The sequence below is a fragment of the Schistocerca americana genome, chromosome 3 (assembly GCF_021461395.2).
Source record: "Schistocerca americana isolate TAMUIC-IGC-003095 chromosome 3, iqSchAmer2.1, whole genome shotgun sequence".
Taxonomy (NCBI): Eukaryota; Metazoa; Arthropoda; class Insecta; order Orthoptera; family Acrididae; genus Schistocerca; species Schistocerca americana.
In genome coordinates, this window is record NC_060121.1 from 148,944,722 (window position 1) to 148,965,415 (window position 20,694).

Below are 20,694 nucleotides of genomic sequence, written 5' to 3' on the forward strand. Positions count from 1 at the left end.
GGAGGCCATTTATGGACGGGCCATTAATAAAAAACATTATGTTGGACGTAGTAGAGACAATGAATCCCACATTAGCTCCCGCATGCTGCAGAATAACATTTTCCAGAATGGCAATACATCGGAGAATCAACGACATTGCTGAGAATTTGCATGAACAACTGGCAGCCAAAATTGAAAACTTCCTAGCGTACTCCATCGCACTTGATGAGTCCACGGATATTAACGACACGGCTCAGTTAGCAATGTTTTTGCGTGGCGTGGACGACGACCTACATGTAACGGAAGAGCTCCTGGATATGATTTCGTTGAAGGACACTGTTACAGGATCGGATATTTTAGCAGCTGTTGAAATGGCAGCTGAAGGAATAGGACTCCCTTGGGAAAAGGTGTTTTCCGTAACCACAGACGGGACACCAGCAATGTGCGGTAAAGCAAAAGGGTTTATTGGCCTACTGCGGAAAAAACTTAACATGCCGAATTTACCTTCCGTTCATTGTTTTGCACACCAAGAGGCTCCTTGTGCGAAAGTTATCTGTGTTCAAGATGTGATGAAGGTAGTGGTGCATATCGTGAACTACATTCGTTCTCATGGACTCACTCATCGTCAATTCAAAGAATTTTTGATTTCCTTTGAAGAGGAGTATCCAGATATTCCCTACCACGCTGAGGTGCGCTGGCTGAGCAAAGGGAAAGTGGTTCCCAGAATTTTTCGACTACGCTACACTGTGGCTCAGTTTTTGGAGAGCAAAGGACGTCCGGAGCCACTTTTTCATGACCCTGAATGGGTAGCTGATTTAGGATTTTTAGCAGACATTATGGCTCTCCTAAATGATTTAAGTCTGAAACTCCAAAAAGAAAACAATTTCATCAACGATATGATCAGCAAAATAAACGGTTTCCAGTATAAACTGAAGCTCCTCAAAAACAACCTTTCAGAGAAAAATACGCAACACTTTCCTGAACGAGGTAAGCGAGATATAAATTGTACCTTTATTAAAACAGCCTGATTTTTATAATCGCTCTAATCAAAACGGTACTATGCTTTTGTTTGACAGCATCTGTGCAGGAAAGAGCGCGCTTTGAAAAATGCGTCGAGGTGCTACAATCCCTTGAAAATGCGTTTAACGACCGATTCCAGGTAATGTGCCGGTATATGACATACAGCTAAATAAAGGAGATTGCGTTACGTATGCATATTAAAACCAATAGTACACACTATATGTTTATTAAAATCTATTTTAGTACTTCGAAACAACGGCTTTCATTACTTTCATTTATTAACATTAGCTTTGTTATTGTTTCAGGAAATTACCTACCTGCAGCCAATTCTCGATGTTTTTGTGAAACCTTTTTCGATGGATATTGAAAGTGCGCCTTCAGATTTACATTTCGAACTAATTGATTTGCAAAGCGATGTTCACCGAAAGGATGTGTTTTACAATGCAAAAGGTTTGCTCCAATTCTGCCAGAATTTGCCGAAGGAAGAATTTCCCAAGTTACACAGAGAAGCAGCGAAGATTATTTCTATGTTTGGTTCCACTTACGTATGTGAAAGGTTTTTTTTCTGTTTTGTCTTGTACAAAAACTAGATTGCGTGCGAGTATTTCTAATTGTAATTTAAAAAATTCTCTCAGAATTGCTTGTCCCAGATCTTAGTAGCATAATTGCAAGTAAAATAAAGAGCACATAGGAAGACACATTTGTGTTGAAACCAAATTTAAAATTGTTACCATTACAGTTATTATATAAATGTCTTTTGTACTGGTACACCAAACTAAGTTCTCCACCTAGTGTACATTAGTATTTGGCAATGACGAAGACTACAGGGTAAAAGCTTTGAAGCAGGTCGAGACAGGCGGCGCGAGCGACACAAGCTGAGGAAGTGAGAGGCAGCGCCGAGCAGTGGGGGGTCTGCACCGTCGTCAACACAGCGCAGCCGTCTTCTGCACTCTGCACTGTGCGATGCACCGGTGCATGCACCTTGTGCGGCCCTGATCTAGATGAAACAATGTAACCTCAAATCTGCCTTGCTACGCAGTGTATGACAGACGTTGCGTGGAGTGACCAGCACTCTTGTGTTTTTCTGGGCCATACAACGGAAATTCGGCTTGGTGTCGTAGCGCTGTCATCTCAGTGAGAACGAGTTAAGTCGCTCCAGCTACGTTTCTATGCTTACCACCAATGTGGGGTACTTATGCATCATATGCCGAGTCCCATCGCGTATTGTATCGGATATCGCATGGCCTTAGTGAGAACTGCTCCTAAAGGCAACACTTTGTTGCCGTAGCTACCGTTGTCTATAGCTCACAGCCTGTATCATTTGGTTGAAATTACCACTGCAATTAATTCCACTGATAACAGTTTGTAATATCAGAAACTTGAGCATGGTAGGGAAGCTAGATCAAAAAGGAAATGCAAAGGCTCAATATAGATAGAGTAGGGGTCAGTGAAGCGAAACGGAAAGAAGACAATGATTTCTGGTCATATGAGTATAGGGTAATATCAACAGCACCAAAAAATGGCGTGACGGGAGTAGGATTCGTTGTGAATAGGAAGGTAGGGCAGATAGTGTGTTACTGTGAACAGTTCAGTGATAGGGTTGTTCTTACCAGAATCGGCAGCAAACCAACACGGACAACGATAGTTCAGGTATACATGCCGACGTCGCAGACTGAAGAAGAGAGAGAGAAATTATACGAGGATATTGAAAGGGTAACACAGTAGGTAAAGCGAGATAAAAATTTAATAGTCAAGAGGGAGTGGAATGCAGTCGTAGAGGAAGGAGTGGAAGATATGCTTACGAGAAATATGGGCTTGGCACAAGGCATGACAGAGGAGAAAGACTAATTGATTTCCGTAATAAATTTCAGCTAGTAACAGAGAGCACTATGACGTTCAAGAATCACAAGAGAAGGAGCTATACTCGGAAAAGGCCTGGTGATATGGGAAGATTTGTTAGATTACATCATGGTCAGGCAGAGATTCCAAAATCAGATACTGGATTGTAAGGCCTACCCAGGAGCAGATATAGACTCAGATCACAATGTAGTAGTGATGAAGAGTAGACTGAAGTTTAAGACATTAGTCAGGAAGAATCAATACGCAAAGAAGTGGGATACGGAATTACTAAGCAATGACGAGATACGCTTGAAGTTCTCTAAGGCTATAGACACTGCAATAAGGAATAGCTTAGTAGGCAGCACAGTTGAAGAGGAATGGACAACTCTAAAAAGGGCGATAACAGAAGCTGGAAAGAAAAACATATGTACTAAGAAGGTAACTGCGAAGAAATTATGGGTAACAGAAGAAATACTTCAGCTGATCGATGAAAAAGAAAGTATAAAAATGTTCAGGGAAATACAAGTCGCTGAGGAATGAAATAAATAGGAAGTGCAGGAAAATTAAGATGAAATTGCTGCATGGAAAATGTGAAGAAATCGAAAAAGAAATTATTGTAGGAAGGGCTGACTCAGCATATAGGAAACTGAAAACAACCTTCGGTGAAAATAAAAGCAAGGGTGGTAACATTAAGACTGCAACGGGAATTCCACTGCTAAATGCAGATAGATGGAAAGAGCACATTGAAGATCTCTATGAGGGGGAAGATTTGTCTGATGTGACAGAAGAAGAAACAGGACTCGAAGAGATACGGGATCCAGTATTAGAATTGGAATTTAAGAGAACTTTGAGCTTTGGAAGACTTAAGATGAAATAAGGGAGAAGGGACAGATAACATCCCATCAGAATTTCTAAAAACATTGGGTAAGTGGCAACAAAACTTCTATTCACGTTGGTGTGTAGAACGTGTGAGTCTAGCGAAACAATTCGGAAGACTGCAAGAGCTGACAAGTGCGAGAATTATCCCACATTCAGCTTAACGGCTCATGCGTCAAAGTTACTAAAAAAACTAATATACAGCAGAATTGAAAATAAAATTGAGTATGTGTTAGATGACGATCACTTTGGCTTTAGGAAAGGTAAAGGCAACAGAGAGACAATTCTGACGTCGCGGTTGATAATGGAAGCAAGACTAAACAAAAATCAAGACACGTTCTTAGGATTTGTCGATCTGGAAAAAGTGTTCGACAGTGTAAAATGGTGCAAGATGTTCCAAATTCTGAGAAAAATAGGAGTTAGTTATAGGGAGAGACGGGTAATATACAATATGTACAAGAGCCAAGAGGGAATAATTAGAGTGAACGACCGAGAACGAAGTGCTCAGGTTAAAAAGGGTGTAACACAGGCATGTAGTCTTTCACCGCTACTATTCCATGGGTACATCGAAGAAGTAGCGATGGAAGTAAACGAAATATTTAGAAGTGGAATTAAAATTCAAGGTAAAGGATATCAATGATACTATTCGCTGATGATACTGCTATCCTGAGAGAAAGTGAAGAAGAATTACGTGATCTCCTGAATGGAATGAACAGTCTAATGAGTACAAATATGGATTGAAAGTAAATTGAAAAAAGACGAAAGCAATGAGGAGTAGCAGAAATGCGAACAGCGATAAACTTAACACCAGGATTGATGGTCACGAAGTAGATGAAGTTAAGGAATTCTACTAGTTAGGCAGCAAACTAACCACTGACGGACATAGCAAGGGGGACGTCAAAAGTAGACTAGCACTCGCATAAAGGGCGTTCCTGACCAAGAGAAGTCTACTAGTGTCAAACATAGGCCTTGATTTGAGGAATAAATTTCTGAGAATGTACGTCTGGAGCACAGCATTGTATGGTAGTGAAACATGGACCATGGGAAAACCAGGACAGAAGAGAATCGAAGTGTTTGAGATGTGGTGCTACAGACGAATGTTGAAAGTTAGGTGGACTGATAAGGTAAGGAATGAGAAGGTTCTACGCACAATTAGAGAGGAAAGGAATATGTGGAAAACACTGATAAGGAGAAGGGACAGGATGGTTCAAATGGCTCTGAGCACTATGGGACTCAACTGCTGAGATCATTAGTCCCCTAGAACTTAGAACTAGTTAAACCTAACTAACCTAAGGACATCACAAACATCCATGCCCGAGGCAGGATTCGAACCTGCGACCGTAGCGGTCTCGCGGTTCCAGGCTGCAGCGCCTTTAACCGCACGGCCACTTCGGCCGGCCAAGGGACAGGATGATAGGACATCTGTTAAGATATGAGGGAATGACTTCCAAGGTACTAGAAGGAACTGTGGAGGGCAAAATCTGTAGAGGAAGACATAGATTGGAATACATACAGCAAAAATTGAGGACGTAAGTTGCAAATGCTACTCTGAAATGAAGAGGTTGGCGAAGGGGACGAATTCGTGGCGGGCCGCATCAAACCAGTCAGAAGACTGGTGACTCAAAAAAAATTGTGTGTTCTGGGCCTGCGTCGTTTTTTCCTGAATTTTTCCGTTCAAAGTATTTTTCATGAAATTGTTACGTAAAATTAGGTGTCCAGTTAATTTAGTTTTTCTTCTTTGTATCATCTTAATCAACGAGTTCTTCTCTTTAATTTCTTTTAGTATCTGTTCAATAAATGTCCCCCGAGTCCTACACGTTTTTGTGCTCTTTTCCACATTCACACTCTAATCCTTCTAATTTCTTCTTTTCGTGATTCCCTCAAAGCCCACCCTTCACACGGATAGCTTAAAATGCTCCTACTAGATCTTTTGATAAATTTCCTATTCCAGTGAAGTTATGCTCCCGACTTCGACGTCAACATCGTGAGGGATGAACAGCACAGTGTCGTGTCCAGCAAATGGTCAAGACTCATAATTATCTAGAGACTGTAGAAGGTCTGCACAGTTTGAGATCGTGGAGATAGCTAACAGAATGTTTTGACAAAACTACGTTATTCAGACGGGAAATGCACGAAGAAAAGGCAGCTCTTGAACAACATTAGTCTTAAAGCTCGTCTGGGTAGGAAGGGAGTGAATGACACGAATGAAAGTACAACTCTCGGGACTGAAGGTTACGCTGGAGGGAGGTGCGCGGATAAGAATAAGCGCAAGCAGAGCCAGAGAGAGCCGGCCGAAGTGACGTGCGGTTAAAGGCGCTGCAGTCTGGAACCGCAAGACCGCTACGGTCGCAGGTTCGAATCCTGCCTCGGGCATGGATGTTTGTGATGTCCTTAGGTTAGTTAGGTTTAACTAGTTCTAAGTTCTAGGGGACTAATAACCTCAGCAGTTGAGTCCCATAGTGCTCAGAGCCATTTTTTTTTAGAGCCAGAGAGAATACTATCACCCCAGGCGCTGGCCTGACCTATGCAAAGGTCCCCCTCGGACGACTCCTTTACATGGATGTCTGAAAGTACAAGCACTGCTGACAATCCACAGCTGTACGACATATTTCGAAATTAATTTGGTGACTGCGAATTCCTTTTCATCAGCTGTTTTAGGTACAGATCTGCCTCATATGAAAATTTGAGCCGGGCCGGGACTCGCACACGTATTTACCTGGTCATTGTGAGCAGCTGCCTAAACCACTTCCGCTATCCGTCCATGCTCCTCAGACAGATGCAAACTTCCGTGATGTCACACTGTCTACATTCTCTCATCGTACTGCACTAAATTTATCACCTAACGGTCGCAACATTGCCTTGCTTCCCGCAACAGGGAGAATGAGACAACGAGAGATCCAGACTAGTGGTGTTATCGTCGTTTGGCCTGTCTCATTCTACATCTAAATTTATACTCCTCAAGCCACACAACGCTGAGTGGCGGAGGGCACTTTACGTGCCACTGTCGTTACCTCTCTTTCCTGTTCCAGTCACGTATGGTTCGCATGAAGAACGACTGCCGGAAAGCCTCCGTGCGCGCTCGAATCTCTCTAATTTTACATTCGTGATCTCTTTGTGAGGTATAAGTAGGGGGAAGCAATATATTCGATACCTCATCCAGAAACGCACCCTCTCGAAACCTGGACAGCAAGCTACACCGTGATGCAGAGCGCCTCTCTTGCAGAGCCTGCCACTTGAGTTTGCTAAACATCTCCGCAACGCTATCACGCCCACCAAATAACCCCGTGACGAAACGCGCCGCTCTTCTTTGGATCTTCTCTATCTCCTCTGTCAACCCGACGGATCTCACACTGATGAGCAATACTCAAGTACAGGTCGAACGAGTGTTTTGTAAGCCACCTCCTTTGTTGATGGACTACATTTTCTAAGGACTCTCCCAATAAACCTCAACCTGGCACCCGCCTTACCAACAATTAATTTTATATGATTATTCCACTTCAAATCGTCCCGCACGTATACTCCCAGATATTTTACAGAAGTAACTGCTACCAGTGTTTGTTCCGCTATCATATAATCATACAATAAAAGATCCTTCTTTCTACGTATTCGCAATACATTACATTTGTTTTTTTTTTGGGGGGGGGGGGGGGGGGGTTCCAGAAATGACATGATACGCGAGCAAAAAACATGTTCTAAAATTCTACAACAGATCGATGTCAGAGATATAGGTCTATAGTTTTGCGCATCTTCTCGACGACCCTTCTTGGAGACTGGGACTATCTGTGCTTTTTTCCAATCATTTGGAACCTTCCGTTCCTCTAGAGACTTGCGGTACAAGGCTGTTAGCAGGAGGGCAAGTTCTTTCGCGTACTCTGTGTAGGATCGAATTGGTATCCTGTCAGGTCCAGTGGACTTTCCTCTATTGAGTGATTTCAGTTGCTTTTCTATTCCTTGGACACTTATTTCGATGTCAGTCATTTCTTCGTTTGTGCGAGGATTTAGAGAAGGAAAAAGGTGTTTAGTATTTCAGATTTACGCGTGTCATCCTCTGTTTCAATGCCATCATCATCCCAGAGTGTCTGGATATGCTGCTTCGAGCCACTTGCTGATTTAACGTAAGACCAGAACTTCCTAGGATTTTCTGTCAAGTCGGTACATAGAATTTTACTTTCGAATTCACTGACCGCTTCACGCATAGCCCTCCTTACGCTAACTTTGACATCGTTTAGATTCTGTTTGTCTGAGAGATTTTGGCTGCGTTTAAACTTGCAGTGGAGCTCTCTTTGCTTTCGCAGTAGTTTCCTAACTTTGTTGTTGAACCACGGTGGGTTTTTCCCGTCCCTCACAGTTTTACTCGGCACGTACCTGTCTAAAACGCATTTCTCCTTGTTGAAGGAATCACATAACGTGCGAGAGTTAAGGGATGTAGACAGTGTGACATACGGAGATCTGGATTGGTCAGAGGAGTGTGCACGGATAGCCGAAGTGCGCTCGTGTTAAGTGGACAATCCGGAATACAGTCCCGCTCCAGCACAGATTTTCCTTTATCTCTGTTGGATAGTAGATCTACACCTAATACAGCTGATCTCAATCGAATTAATTTCGATGTAACTCTTTTGTCAGTTGCCGTCTCCTCTGCCTTTATACTGCCTGGCAGACTGCGTAACCTCTTCCACGTTGGCGTTTCCAGGCTCCGGCCTGCGACGCACTGCGAATGGCCAAATACAGGGTTATTACAAATTATTGAAGCGATTTCACAGCTCTACAATAACTTTATTATTTGAGATATTTTCACAATGCTTTGCACACACATACAAAAACTCAAAAAGTTTTTTTAGGCATTCACAAATGTTCGATATGTGTCCCTTTAGTGATTCGGCAGACATCAAGCCAATAATCAAGTTCCTCCCACACTCGGCGCAGCATATCCTTATCAATGAGTTCGAAAGCATCGTTGATGCGAGCTCGCAGTTCTGGCACGTTTCTTGGTAGAGGAGGTTTAAACACTGAATCTTTCACATAACCCTACAGAAAGAAATCGCATGGGGATAAGTCGGGAGAGCGTGGAGACCATGACATGAATTGCTGATCATGATTTCCACCACGACCGATCCATCGGTTTTCCAATCTCCTGTTTAAGAAATGCCGAACATCATGATGGAAGTGCGGTGGAGCACCATCCTGTTGAAAGATGAAGTCGGCGCTGTCGGACTCCAGTTGTGGCATGAGCCAATTTTCCAGCATGTCCAGATACACGTGTCCTGTAACATTTTTTTCGCAGAAGAACTTTAAAGCGTGAGATTGCACAAAACACGTTAACTTTTGGTGAATTGCGAATTTGCTGCATGAATGCGTGAGGATTCTCTACCGCCCAGATTCGCACATTGTGTCTGTTCACTTCACCATTAAGAAAAAATGTTGCTTCATCACTGAAAACAAGTTTCGCACTGAACGCATCCTCTTCCATGAACTGTTGCAACCGCGCCGAAAATTCAAAGCGTTTGACTTTGTCATCGGGTGTCAGGGCTTGTAGCGATTGTAAACGGTAAGGCTTCTGCTTTAGCCTTTTCCGTAAGATTTTCCAAACCGTCGGCTGTGGTACATTTAGCTCCCTGCTTGCTTTATTCGTCGACTTCCGCGGGCTACGCGTGAAACTTACCCGCACGCGTTCAACCGTTTCTTCGCTCACTGCAGGCCGACCCGTTGATTTCCCCTTACAGAGGCATCCAGAAGCTTTAAACTGCGCATACCATCGCCGAATGGAGTTAGCAGTTGGTGGATCTTTGTTGAACTTCGTCCTGAAGTGTCGTTGCACTGTTATGACTGACTGATGCGAGTGCATTTCAAGCACGGCATACGCTTTCTCGGCTCCTGTCGCCATTTTGTCTCACTGCGCTCTCGAGCGCTCTGGCGGCTGAAACCTGAAGTGCGGCTTCAGCCGAACAAAACTTTATGAGTTTTTCTACGTATCTGTAGTGTGTCGCGACCATATGTCAATGAACGGAGCTACAGTGAATTTATGAAATCGCTTCAATTATTTGTAATAGCCCTGTAGTGTCAACGCTCCACCGTGTCTGGTGGCTTCTTCGCATCAGGTCGCTTGAGCTCCACATCGGCATCGTGTCACGCGTAAACGCGCCCTGCAGACAGCATTTCCTACGTACGCTTTAGCAAACTTTTTCGTTTTCGCTTCAGTTATTTGCCTTTCAGGCGTTACATTTTCTAAATATGCAACACGTATTGCCTCCCTGTACCAATATGCCGCTGTGAACGAGCGGTTCTTGGCGCTTCAGTCCGGAACAGCGCTGCTGCTGCGGTCCCAGGTTCGAATCCTGCCTTGGGCATGGATGAGTGTGCTGTCCTTACGTTAGTTAGGTTTAAGTAGTTCTAAGTCTAGGGGACTCATGAAAAAAAAAGCACTCCGTCGTCAGGCCACGAGTGGCCTACCGGGACCATCCGACCGCCGTGTCATCCTCAGCTGAGGATGCGGATAGGAGGGGCATGGGGTCAGCACACCGCTCTCCCGGTCGTTATGATGGTATTCTTGTCCGAAGCCGCTACTATTCGGTCGAGTAGCTCTTCAATTGGCATCACGAGGCTGAGTGCACCCCGTAAAATGGCAACAGGGCATAGCACCTGGATGGTCACCCATCCAAGTGCCAACCACACCCGACAGCGCTTAACTCCGGTGATCTCACGGGAACCGGTGTATCCACTGCGGCAAGGCCGTTGCCAGGAGACTGATGACCTCAGATGTTAAGTCCCATAGTGTTTAGAGAGCCACCAATATGCGATAACAGTATTTCTTGCAAGTGAAGTGAGACATAGAAAAACTATAAAAAGCCTCTTGTGACTATGAGATGCATAAAGACAGTGTTTTATGTGAATAATTACAAAAATACTAACTTAAAAAAAACAAAGACAATAGCGATGTATTCGAGAAATAAACGGAATCATTGTGCTGAAAAGTGTTCATCTGTGGTCTTCTCTCTCTCTCTCTCTCTCTCTCTCTCTGTGTGTGTATTTTGTGTGTGTGTGTGTGTGTGTGTGTGTGTGTGTGTGTGTGTGTGTGGCTGTCATTCGAAACTTTATTACGCATACTGCTTATCCAGATCTGTAATATATTTTAAAGTGCTGACGTCAAATAGACTATTCGTTAAAGTGTGAGTTGAGTTTTTATTTTTAGAAGTGTTAAACCTGTGTCAAATAATCCCAGTTTTCGGAATTATGGCATTGTCTGCAGCGGAGAGAAATCAGCATCGCTGGAGCGCTGCAGTCCGCCGCTATTGCGCGGCACTTTTAAAATTTACATTATTGTTGTACAGTTGCATTACTGTCAGCGCATATTATTTACTAATTTTTCCACCAGGCAGTTTAATGACGAAATTGCTAAGCAATAGTGTGGAATTAGGACCTGACCTGTACTACGTCTGCCGGCCGCGGTGGCCGAGCGGTTGTAGGCGCTTCAGTCTGGAACCGCGCGACGCCTACGGTCGCAGGTTCGAATCCTGCCTCGGGCATGGATGTGTGTGATGTCCTTAGGTTAGTTAGGTTTAAGTAGTTCTAAGTTCTAGGGGACTGATGACCTGAGATGTTAAGTCCCATAGTGCTCAGAGCCATTTGAACCATTTTTTGTACTACGTCTAAAGGAGGATGTCTTTCATTATAAACAATGAACATTTTGTTTGACGTAGCACGTTGAAAAGCAAAGTGACAGTTAAAAGCGAATTTATTTTCACGGATAGTTATCAAGGTGCATTTGGTTGCGTTTTATGTGTTGTTAAGGTATCCATCGTATGTGACTTAGAATTTGCATAGAGTTGCTAGATTGTTTTTACTGTTCTATCAATTTTAGCACTATTGCGCTATACCTAGACAATTTGCAGACCTCAACAATGTGATACTAGGATGTTCACACTACGACAGGCAACGCCGCAACTTTGTTAAGGCTTTGATCAGAGCAGGAATTCCTCGACCTACATTAGTGACGGACCTGTTTCGACAGCTGACCACAACGGACTGTATGAGTGTTGCCGAGTTTTTGCAAGAAGCGGATATCCAGTTATGTCAGACACAAGTTGTGATACATAGACTGTGTTGAGTGCGTGAATGTACAGACTGTACCTTGAAGTTTACCTGTAATTTGTAATGTATACGCTGTATATGTGATATTCTGTACCAAATCTGTAGTTACTCACTTCTCTGGCAAGGCTAATGACAGAGGCCATTAAATTACATTTAAAAAGTGAAATAATAACAGCAATATTTCATTAACATAACAAACTTAAATATTAACACATTTTCAAGGAATATTTGAAACATAATTTAATCAGAGTGCAGGCACATTAAACAGGTGGGACAAAGTGAACTAATAAATAATAAATGTTGTGTGACTAGGGCCTCCCGTCGGGCAGACCGTTCGCCTGGTACAAGTCTTTCGATTTGACGCCACTTCGGCGACTTGCGCGTCGATGGGGGTGAAATGATGATGATTAGGACAACACAACACCCAGTCCCTAAGCGGAGAAAATCTCCGACCAGCCGGGAGTCGAACCCGGGTCCTAAGGGTTGACATTCTGTCGCGCTGACCACTTTTTTTCTTTTTTTTCTTTTTACTTTTTTATATTTTATTTTTATTTTTGGAATTTTTTTGTTTTATTTTTTTATTATTTTCCTATGCCAACCTTTTTTTTATATATAGATGGAAAAAGGCGTCTTTCAGTTACGACAAACAAAATTAGAATGTACATCCGTAGCAACAACAGAACCAGAGTTTCTTCTAAACTATGTAAGAGAATTTGAAACCAATAGTGTGGTGATAGATAATAAAGAAAGAAAAACGTAACCAAATCCCGCACGCCATTCCATGTGCATGGCCCATCTGCGTACAGATTCCATGTTCCAAATTGATAAAACATTCGCAGCTTGTGGAGCTCCATGACGGCGGTCATCCTCTGTCCGGTACTCCCCAACTGTGAGCGGGGTTATCGAAGACACTGCGTAAATAGTTGGCAAATAGTTGTCGGTATCGGGGTGTACACTCAAGTGTGCTATGACTGTCCTGGACAAATTGCCAGTAATCAAGCACCATCTTCTCATCATCTCGAAAGAGGTAGTATATGGACTTGCCTTTAAACCATGTGAGAGCATGAGTCTTTGCAGGTGGGAAATAAGTATCCTCTGGACAAAGGAGGAGCCGTGGCTCAATTGTGCGAGGCGCGATACGTAGGTAGCAGGCGAGGATCTTCTGCACTAGCAGCCATACCTCTAACGCCGATCCACATGTTAAACGGTGGTCGTCAGTATCCACGAGGTGGCAATGTGGACAAAGGGGGGAATCCGCCATCCCAATAGCGTGCAGCCTTTGTCGTGTTACAACCTTCCCGTTCACCACCTGGTACCACGCGGCTCGTACCCGCGTGGGGAGGAACGACTTCTGGACCGCTCTCCACACTGCAGGCCATAGGGTCGTAGGGCTCTTCCTCTCAATCACATTGCGAGGGATGGACCTTAGCAGCAGTCTGTAAAAGTCTCTCGCCTTGGGAGGGCGAGTGTTGGGAAGGTCTGGGTGCACGTAACTATACTCAAGAATAAATGCCGAGAGATGCGAGAGTGAGGGTGTAATGTGCGCAACCGTGACAGGTGGCATAAGAGACGCCGGCAGCAATTCCTCTAACAGACGACCCGTAAGGGAAGCATCTTTGTGGGTCCACAATTTCATCATTGTGCACAAGTATAATGCTGTAGCCCTCGCTCGTACATTTATAAGTCCCAGTCCGCCATCAAGCGGAGGGAGGGTGAGTGTTTCGTAGCGGACTTTGAATAGGTGTCCGGCGGTAAGGTAATATCCAAACGCTGCTTGCAGTCTGTGTGCCATCGCTGTCGGTATCGGTAAGTTCCGGCGAACTTCTGTGCGTATTGCCTGTAGTAATCGTGCATAGTTCATGGCAGCCGTGCAGCGCACATCCTGTGTAAATGTTATTCCCAAGAACCGGATCTTGTTAACAAGTGGGAGTGGGGCTAAAGCGTCCTCCTGTAGACCTCTCCCAATGGGCATCGCTGCCGATTTGGCCACATTCATGAGGCTGCCCGCTGCCAAACCATAGCGATTGATCCATTGTATCACCGAGCGTACCTCGTCACCAGATCGGACAAGTAATAGAAGGTCATCAGCATATATCCTGCAGTGAAAGGTGTGATCCCTCAATGACATGCCCGAGAGCCTGTTTTTCAACCCTCCGACATGTGGTTCGAGTGCAATCGCGTAAAGGATCATGGAGAGAGCGCATCCTTGGCGAACTGACCGTCGGATCGGAAAGGGACCCGCAATCTGTCCATTCACCAATACACGGGATGCAGCTCCACGGAAAAGGCGCTGAAAGATGTCGAGAAAGTCAGGTGGGAAGCCCATGCTGGCCATAACGGACAGAAGGAACTTATGGTGAACTCTATCGAAGGCGTGGTCGAAATCAATGGAGATCAGAGCAGCTCGAAGGCGACAGGAAGTGGCGATGGCTATTAAATACCACTCAGCTACCGTGGGCGGACACGAATTGAACTAGGAGCAAATGACAGACAGCCAGTATAAACGGCTACATTCCTCGCTACCTCCGCGAGTAAGTTAGTGTAGTCTCAGGTCCTGGTGTTGCGAAACAGACCCCGAAGGCAGATGAATCTCACTGAAGATGTAACATCAGCCGAATGCACAAGGAATAACCACTTCACTTTAGGTGTCTGTAGTAAAACTGTTCATATTTTTAAAAATATCGGGAATCCGATGAATCGATATTTAAATGGATGTCGTTATCGACCTTGGATATATCGAGAAAAAGTACCGATATAGCGACGAAGAAACAACGACGTTACTGCCTATAAAAATATCGGCTGCACATTGTAAATATAGTGCCAGTTTTAGAGCAGCATATTTAAGTATTGATTTATTTTTATAAATTCTGTACATCCTCAAGCTAGCAGCCTACCTATGCTCCTTAGAGCAAGAATTGAAAGGCAAACCATGTACGTTCACGTCTGGCGATAACCACTTTGCTAACAATGGTAACGGCATGTAAGTAGCACCATAAAAGGTGTCTGATGGGTCTGTTGTCACGTTTTGCCACATATCGGATATATCCGGAAGACTTCATGTCGACTTAGGTATTTTCTCATTTCTGCCAACGGCAGTGACGTAGCAGCTGCAGTGTCAAAGTTGCATGGTGAAGCTAAACGTTGGAGTATTTGTTGGTAGCCCCGAGCGCCGATTACGTCAGCATTTCCCCTCACACGTCTCCGCCCACTGCAAAGAGCAATCTTGTCATTTAGATTTTTGTTCGTCATCTACAGCAAGGAATTCCGGTGTGAAGAAATAGCACACAAGTTGCTTTAAAAACTGATTTTTATCGCCACTGGTATGCTATTTCTTCACAACGGAAATCTTGTTACCCCCACTGCAATAAGACTACTTCTTCTTTTGTGCCACATACAGGGTGGTGCATTGATCGTGACCGGGCCAAAATCTCATGAAATAAGCGTCAAACGAAAAAACTACATCGAACGAAACTTGTCTAGCTTGAAGGAGGAAACCAGATGGCGCTATAGTTGGCTCGCTAGATGGCGCTGCCATAGGTCAAATGGATTTTTAAATAGGAACCCCCATTTTTATTACATATTCGTGTAGTACGTAAAGAAATATGAATGTTTTAGTTGAACCACTTTTTTCGCTTTGTGATAGATGGGGCTGTAATAGTCACAAACGTAAAAGTACGTGGCATCACGTAACAGACAGAGAGGTAAATATTGACACACATGCTTGGAATGACATGGGGCTTTATTAGAACCACCCCATGTTGGTAGACGCGTGAAAGACCTCCTGCGCGCGTCGTTTGGTGATGATCGTGTGCTCAGCCGTCACTTTCGTCATGCTTGGTCTCCCAGGTCCCCAGACCTCAATCCGTGCGGTTATTGGATTTGGCGTTACCTGAAGTCGCAAGTGTATCGTGATCGACCGACATCTCTAGGGATGCTGAAAGACCACATCCGACGCGAATGCATCACCATAACTCCGGACATGCTTTACAGTGCTGTTCACAACATTATTCCTCGACTACAGCTATTGATGAGGAATGATGGTGAACATATTGAGCATTTCCTGTAAAGAACATCATCTTTGCTTTGTCTTACTTTGTTATGCTAATTATTGCTATTCTCGTCAGATGAAGCGCCATCTGTTGGACATTTCTTGAACTTTAGTATTTTTTTGTTTCTAATAAAACCCCATGTCATTCCAAGCACGTGTGTCAATTTGTACCTCTCTATGTACATTATTCCGTGATTTATTCAGTTTTCAAATTTATACTGACTTTTTGATCACCCGGTATATCGAGGTATTTCTTTAATAATACCCATATGTCGATATATCGAAATTTTATCAATAGCCCTAGCCTGTGTCCAAATTGAGCAGACAGGAGGTGCGGCGTGCGGTCACATTAACTGCGGAGCAGGGCCGTGCCTTGAAAGTGAAGGAGGAGCCGGTGACGAAGATGAGGGCGGCGATGGCGAGCTCCTCGAGGGGCCGCCACGGCTCGGCCAGCAGCTGGGAGGCGGCGAAGGCGACCACGGCCAGGTAGCAGCCGCACACCAGCGTGGCCCGCGCCGACGCCGACGCCGACGCCGACGCCGCCCCCGGCCACACGCCCAGCAGCCGCAGCGCCGCCGCGCTCGGACCCAGCAGCTCGTCCGCCGCCTCCATGACGCTGCCGGCGCTGTCTCTGCCGACACGTTTGTCTGCTAAAGGGCCCTTTGCTCCGGAGCTTAGTGCGTGAGCCTACGCGAGTAGTAAACGTTGTGAAAACACACTTGACCTCCTAGCAACAAATAATCCTCAGCTAATAACCAGCATGTAACCGGATACAGGGAGTGATGAACACAGTGTTGCAGAGACAGTGAATATTGTAACCCCCAAATCCTCCAAAAATAACCGAGAAATATATCTCCCGCGAGGGGTTTAACCGAGCGGTCTCAGGCGCTACAGTCACGGACTTTGCGGCTGGTCCCGGCGGAGGTTCAAGTCCTCCCTCGGGCATGGGTGGGTGTGTGTGTGTGTGTGTGTGTGTGTGTGTGTGTGTATGTGTGTGTGTTTGTTTGTCCTTATGATAATTTAGGTTAAGTAGTGTGTAAGCTTAGGGACTGATGACCTTAGCAGTTAAGTCCCGTAAGATTTCACACACAAACAAATATATCTACTCAAAACAAAGTCTTTAAAAATTTACTTGACGCCGTTCTGAGAGACAATCTCCACTTCTTCCAAATTGCCTATGTAACTGTAGACCGATTTATCAGGTTAATAAGTCACGGTTTCAAAATACTGACACGAATTCTTTCCAGACGAATGGAAAACCGGTAGAAGCCGACCTCAGGGAAGATCAGTTGGATTCCGGAGAAATGTAGGAACTTGCGAGGCAATACTGACCCTACGGATTATCTTAAAGGATAATAATTATGAAAAATCCACCTCGATTGCACAAACTACCTGGTGTTTACCTAGGTTTCAGCGTGGGTAACCAGGCCTTCTTCAGAACAAATATAAAACAGCTTGCCTAAATATGGCGTCTTGCCGCTGTAGGTGTTGATTTTAGCCTTTGACTATGCCTATTTAGGAGAGGAGATTGCTTATCTAGCATCCGCGTATCTCATTATTATAAAATGCTATAGGATTTGTCACAGATGATCTTATATAGATAATAGAACAAGAAAGATTTACAATTATATGTTGGCTTATACGGCCAGTGTGGCCGACTGGTTCTAGGCGCTTCAGTTTGGAACCACGCGACCGCTACGGTCGCAGGTTCGAATCCTGCCTCGGACTTGGATGTGTGTGATGTCCTTAGGTTAGTTAGGTTTAGGGGACTGATGACCATAGATGTTAAGTCCCATAGTGCTCAGAGCCATTTGAACCATTTGTTGGCTTATAAAATATTCTTATGTCTAACTTGAAACCATACACATAACAAGAGTCATAATATACGAAATCAGAATAACAAATAAACACAATTTACTTTTCGGATGAGAAATTTGGGCACTATCATGAAGGAAATAAGCTGCTCTATTTTGTTTGCATGCTGATGATTCAAATATTGCTTGACACTATAAAAACTCTTGTTAATTAGCACTTCTTTGAGTTATTTTTTGAATATATGGAATTTTGACATTCTTTTAATTTCCTGTGGCAGTTCACTAAACAGAATTTTAAGCTGTCAAAGAGCAGTCTTTTATATTTGTTCTGAAGAAGGCTTGGTTACCCACGCTGAAACCTAGGTATACACCAGGTAGTTTGTGCAATCGAGGCGGATTTTTCATTATTATTTCGATACTTACGTTTGCTGAAGCGCTGCAATGCTAAAAGTTCTTAGAGGATAGGTTGAGGAAAGGCAAACCTACGTTTATAGCATTTGTTGACTTAGAGAAAGTTTTTGTCAATGTTGTCTGGAATACTCTCTTTTAAATTCTGAAGGTTTCAGGTGTCAAAGGCTATTTCCAATTTATACAGAAAATAAATGGCAGTTATAAGAGTCGAGGGGCACGAAAGGGAAGGAGTGGTTGAGAAGGGAGTGAGACAGAGTTGTAGCCTATCTACGATTTTATTCAATCTGTATATTGAGCAAGCAGTCAAGGAAACAAAAGAAAAATTCGGAGTAGGTATTAAAATCCATGGAGAAGAAATAAAAACTTTGAGGCTTGATGATGACATTGTAATTCCGTCAGCGACAGCAAAGGACCTGGAACAGCAGCTGAAAGGAGGATATAATATGAAGATCAACAAAAGTAAAACGAGGATAATAGATGTAGCAGAATTAAATCAGTTGATGGTGAGGAAATTAGATTAGTAAATGAGAGACTTAAAGTAGTAAATGAGTTTTGCTATTTAGGGAGCAAAATAACTGATGATGTCAAAGTAGAGAGGATATAAAATGCAGACAGTCAGTGGCAAGGAAAGTGTTTCTGAAGAAGAGAACGCCGGACGGTGAGGCTGAGCGGTTCTAGGCGCTTCAGTCTGGAACTACGCGACCGCTGCGGTCGCAGGTTTGAATCCTGCCTCGGGCATGGATGTGTGTAATGTCCTTAGGTTAGTTAGGTTTAAGTAGTTCTAAGTTCTAGGGGACTGATGACCTCAGATGTTAAGTCCCATAGTGCTCAGAGTCATTTGAAGAAGAGAAATTTTTTAACATCTGGTATAGATTTAAGTGTGAGGAAGTCTTTTCTGAAAGTATTTGTATGGAGTGTGGCCTTATATGGAAGTGAAACGTGGACGATAACTAGTTTACGCAGTAAGAGAATAGAAGCTTTCGAGATGTGGAGTCACAGAAGAATGCTGAAAATTAGATAGATAGATCACGTAACTAACAGAATTGGGGAGAAGAGGACTTTATGGCACAACTTGACTAGAAGAAGGGTTCGGTCGGTAGGACATGTTCTGAGGCGTCAAGGGATCACGAGTTTATTATTGGAGGGCAGCGTGGGGGTGGGGGGAGGGTGGTAAAAATCGTGGAGGGAGACCATGAGATGAATGCACTAAGGAGATTCAGAAGGATGTAGGTTGCAGTAGTTTCTTCGATATGAAGAAGCTCGCAGAGGGTAGAGTAGCATGGAGAGCTGCATCAAACCAGTCTCTGGACTGAAGACCACAACAACAACTGTATACCAGACGTGGCTTGAAATCAAAGAAATAGATTTATACCAGATAAATTAACAAACGGCGGAGCTGATCCCTCTTGGAAGACAAAACGGGTAGACCACTGTTGCAGAAACATCGAAATTAGCATGCCAAATTTAAATCAATGCAAAATCTCCAATATTAGTGATCTTTTACAGACGTTCGAAATTTAGCGCGGAGTCTATGCCAGACGGCAACGGCCTTGACACAGTGGATACACCGGTTCCCGTCAGATCACCCATCACCCTAGTTAAGCGCTGTCGGGAGTGGCCGGCACTTTGATGGGTGACCATCCTGGCCGCCATGCGCTGTTGCCATTTTTCGGGGTGCACTCAGATTCGTACTGCCAATTGACGAGCTACTGGACCGAACAGTACCGGCTCAGGTCAAAGAAAACTGTCATAGCGACCGGGAGAGCGGTGTGCTGACCACATGTCCCTCCTCTCCACATCCTCAGCTGAGTGTGCCACGGCGGTCGGATGATCCCGAGGGGCCACACCTGAAGACGGACTGCTATGCTAGATGCTTATAATAGTTTCCACAACGAAACTTTGTCTCGTTCTAACCAAGAACAGCCGCCATCATGAGCTACTCAGAAGTACATATTCTCGGACTAGTGAAGCAACTTAAATCAATAAAATCGAGTCTCTCGCTCCAGACTGTATACCAATTAGGTTACTTTCAGAGTATGCTGATGCGATAGCTCCATACTTGACAATCATACAACCGCTCGCTCGGCGAAAGATCCGTACCCAAAGACTGGAAAGTTGCACAAGTCACATCACTATTCAAGAAAGGTAATAGGAATAATCCACTAAATTACAGACCCATATCATTAACGTCGATATGCAGCAGGATTTTGGTACATATATTGTGTTCGAACGTTATGAATTACCTCGAAGAGAATGGTCTATTGACACCAAGTCAACATGGATTGAGAAAATATCGTTCTCGTGAAACACAACTAGCGCTTCATACACACGAAGTGTTGAATGCTATGATAAGGGATTTCAAATTGATTCCGTATTTCTAGATTTCCAAAAGTCTTTTGACACTGTACCACGCAAGTGACTCGTAATCAAATTGCGTGCCTATGGAATATTATCTCAGTTATGTGGTCGGATTCGTGATTTCCTGTCAGAGAGGTCCCAGTTCGTAGTAATTGACGGAAAGTCATCGAATAAAACAGGAATGATCTCTGGCGTTCCCTAGGTAGTGCTATAGGCCCTCTGCTGTTCCTTATCTACAAAAACGATTAGAAGACGATACGAGCA

At 44.0% G+C, this 20,694-nt stretch overlaps 1 protein-coding gene across 1 annotated transcript in view; it reads right to left on the reverse strand.

The window, feature by feature from the left end:
- The window catches only part of LOC124605932, a 136,863-nt gene extending 120,404 nt beyond the window's left edge, over positions 1-16,459 (reverse strand). Inside the window, exon 1 of the mRNA XM_047137890.1 lies at positions 16,196-16,459. Within this exon, the coding sequence (XP_046993846.1) occupies positions 16,196-16,459 (264 nt within the window). The remainder of the gene's footprint in view (positions 1-16,195) is intronic.
- Between the last annotated feature and the right edge of the window lie 4,235 nt (positions 16,460-20,694).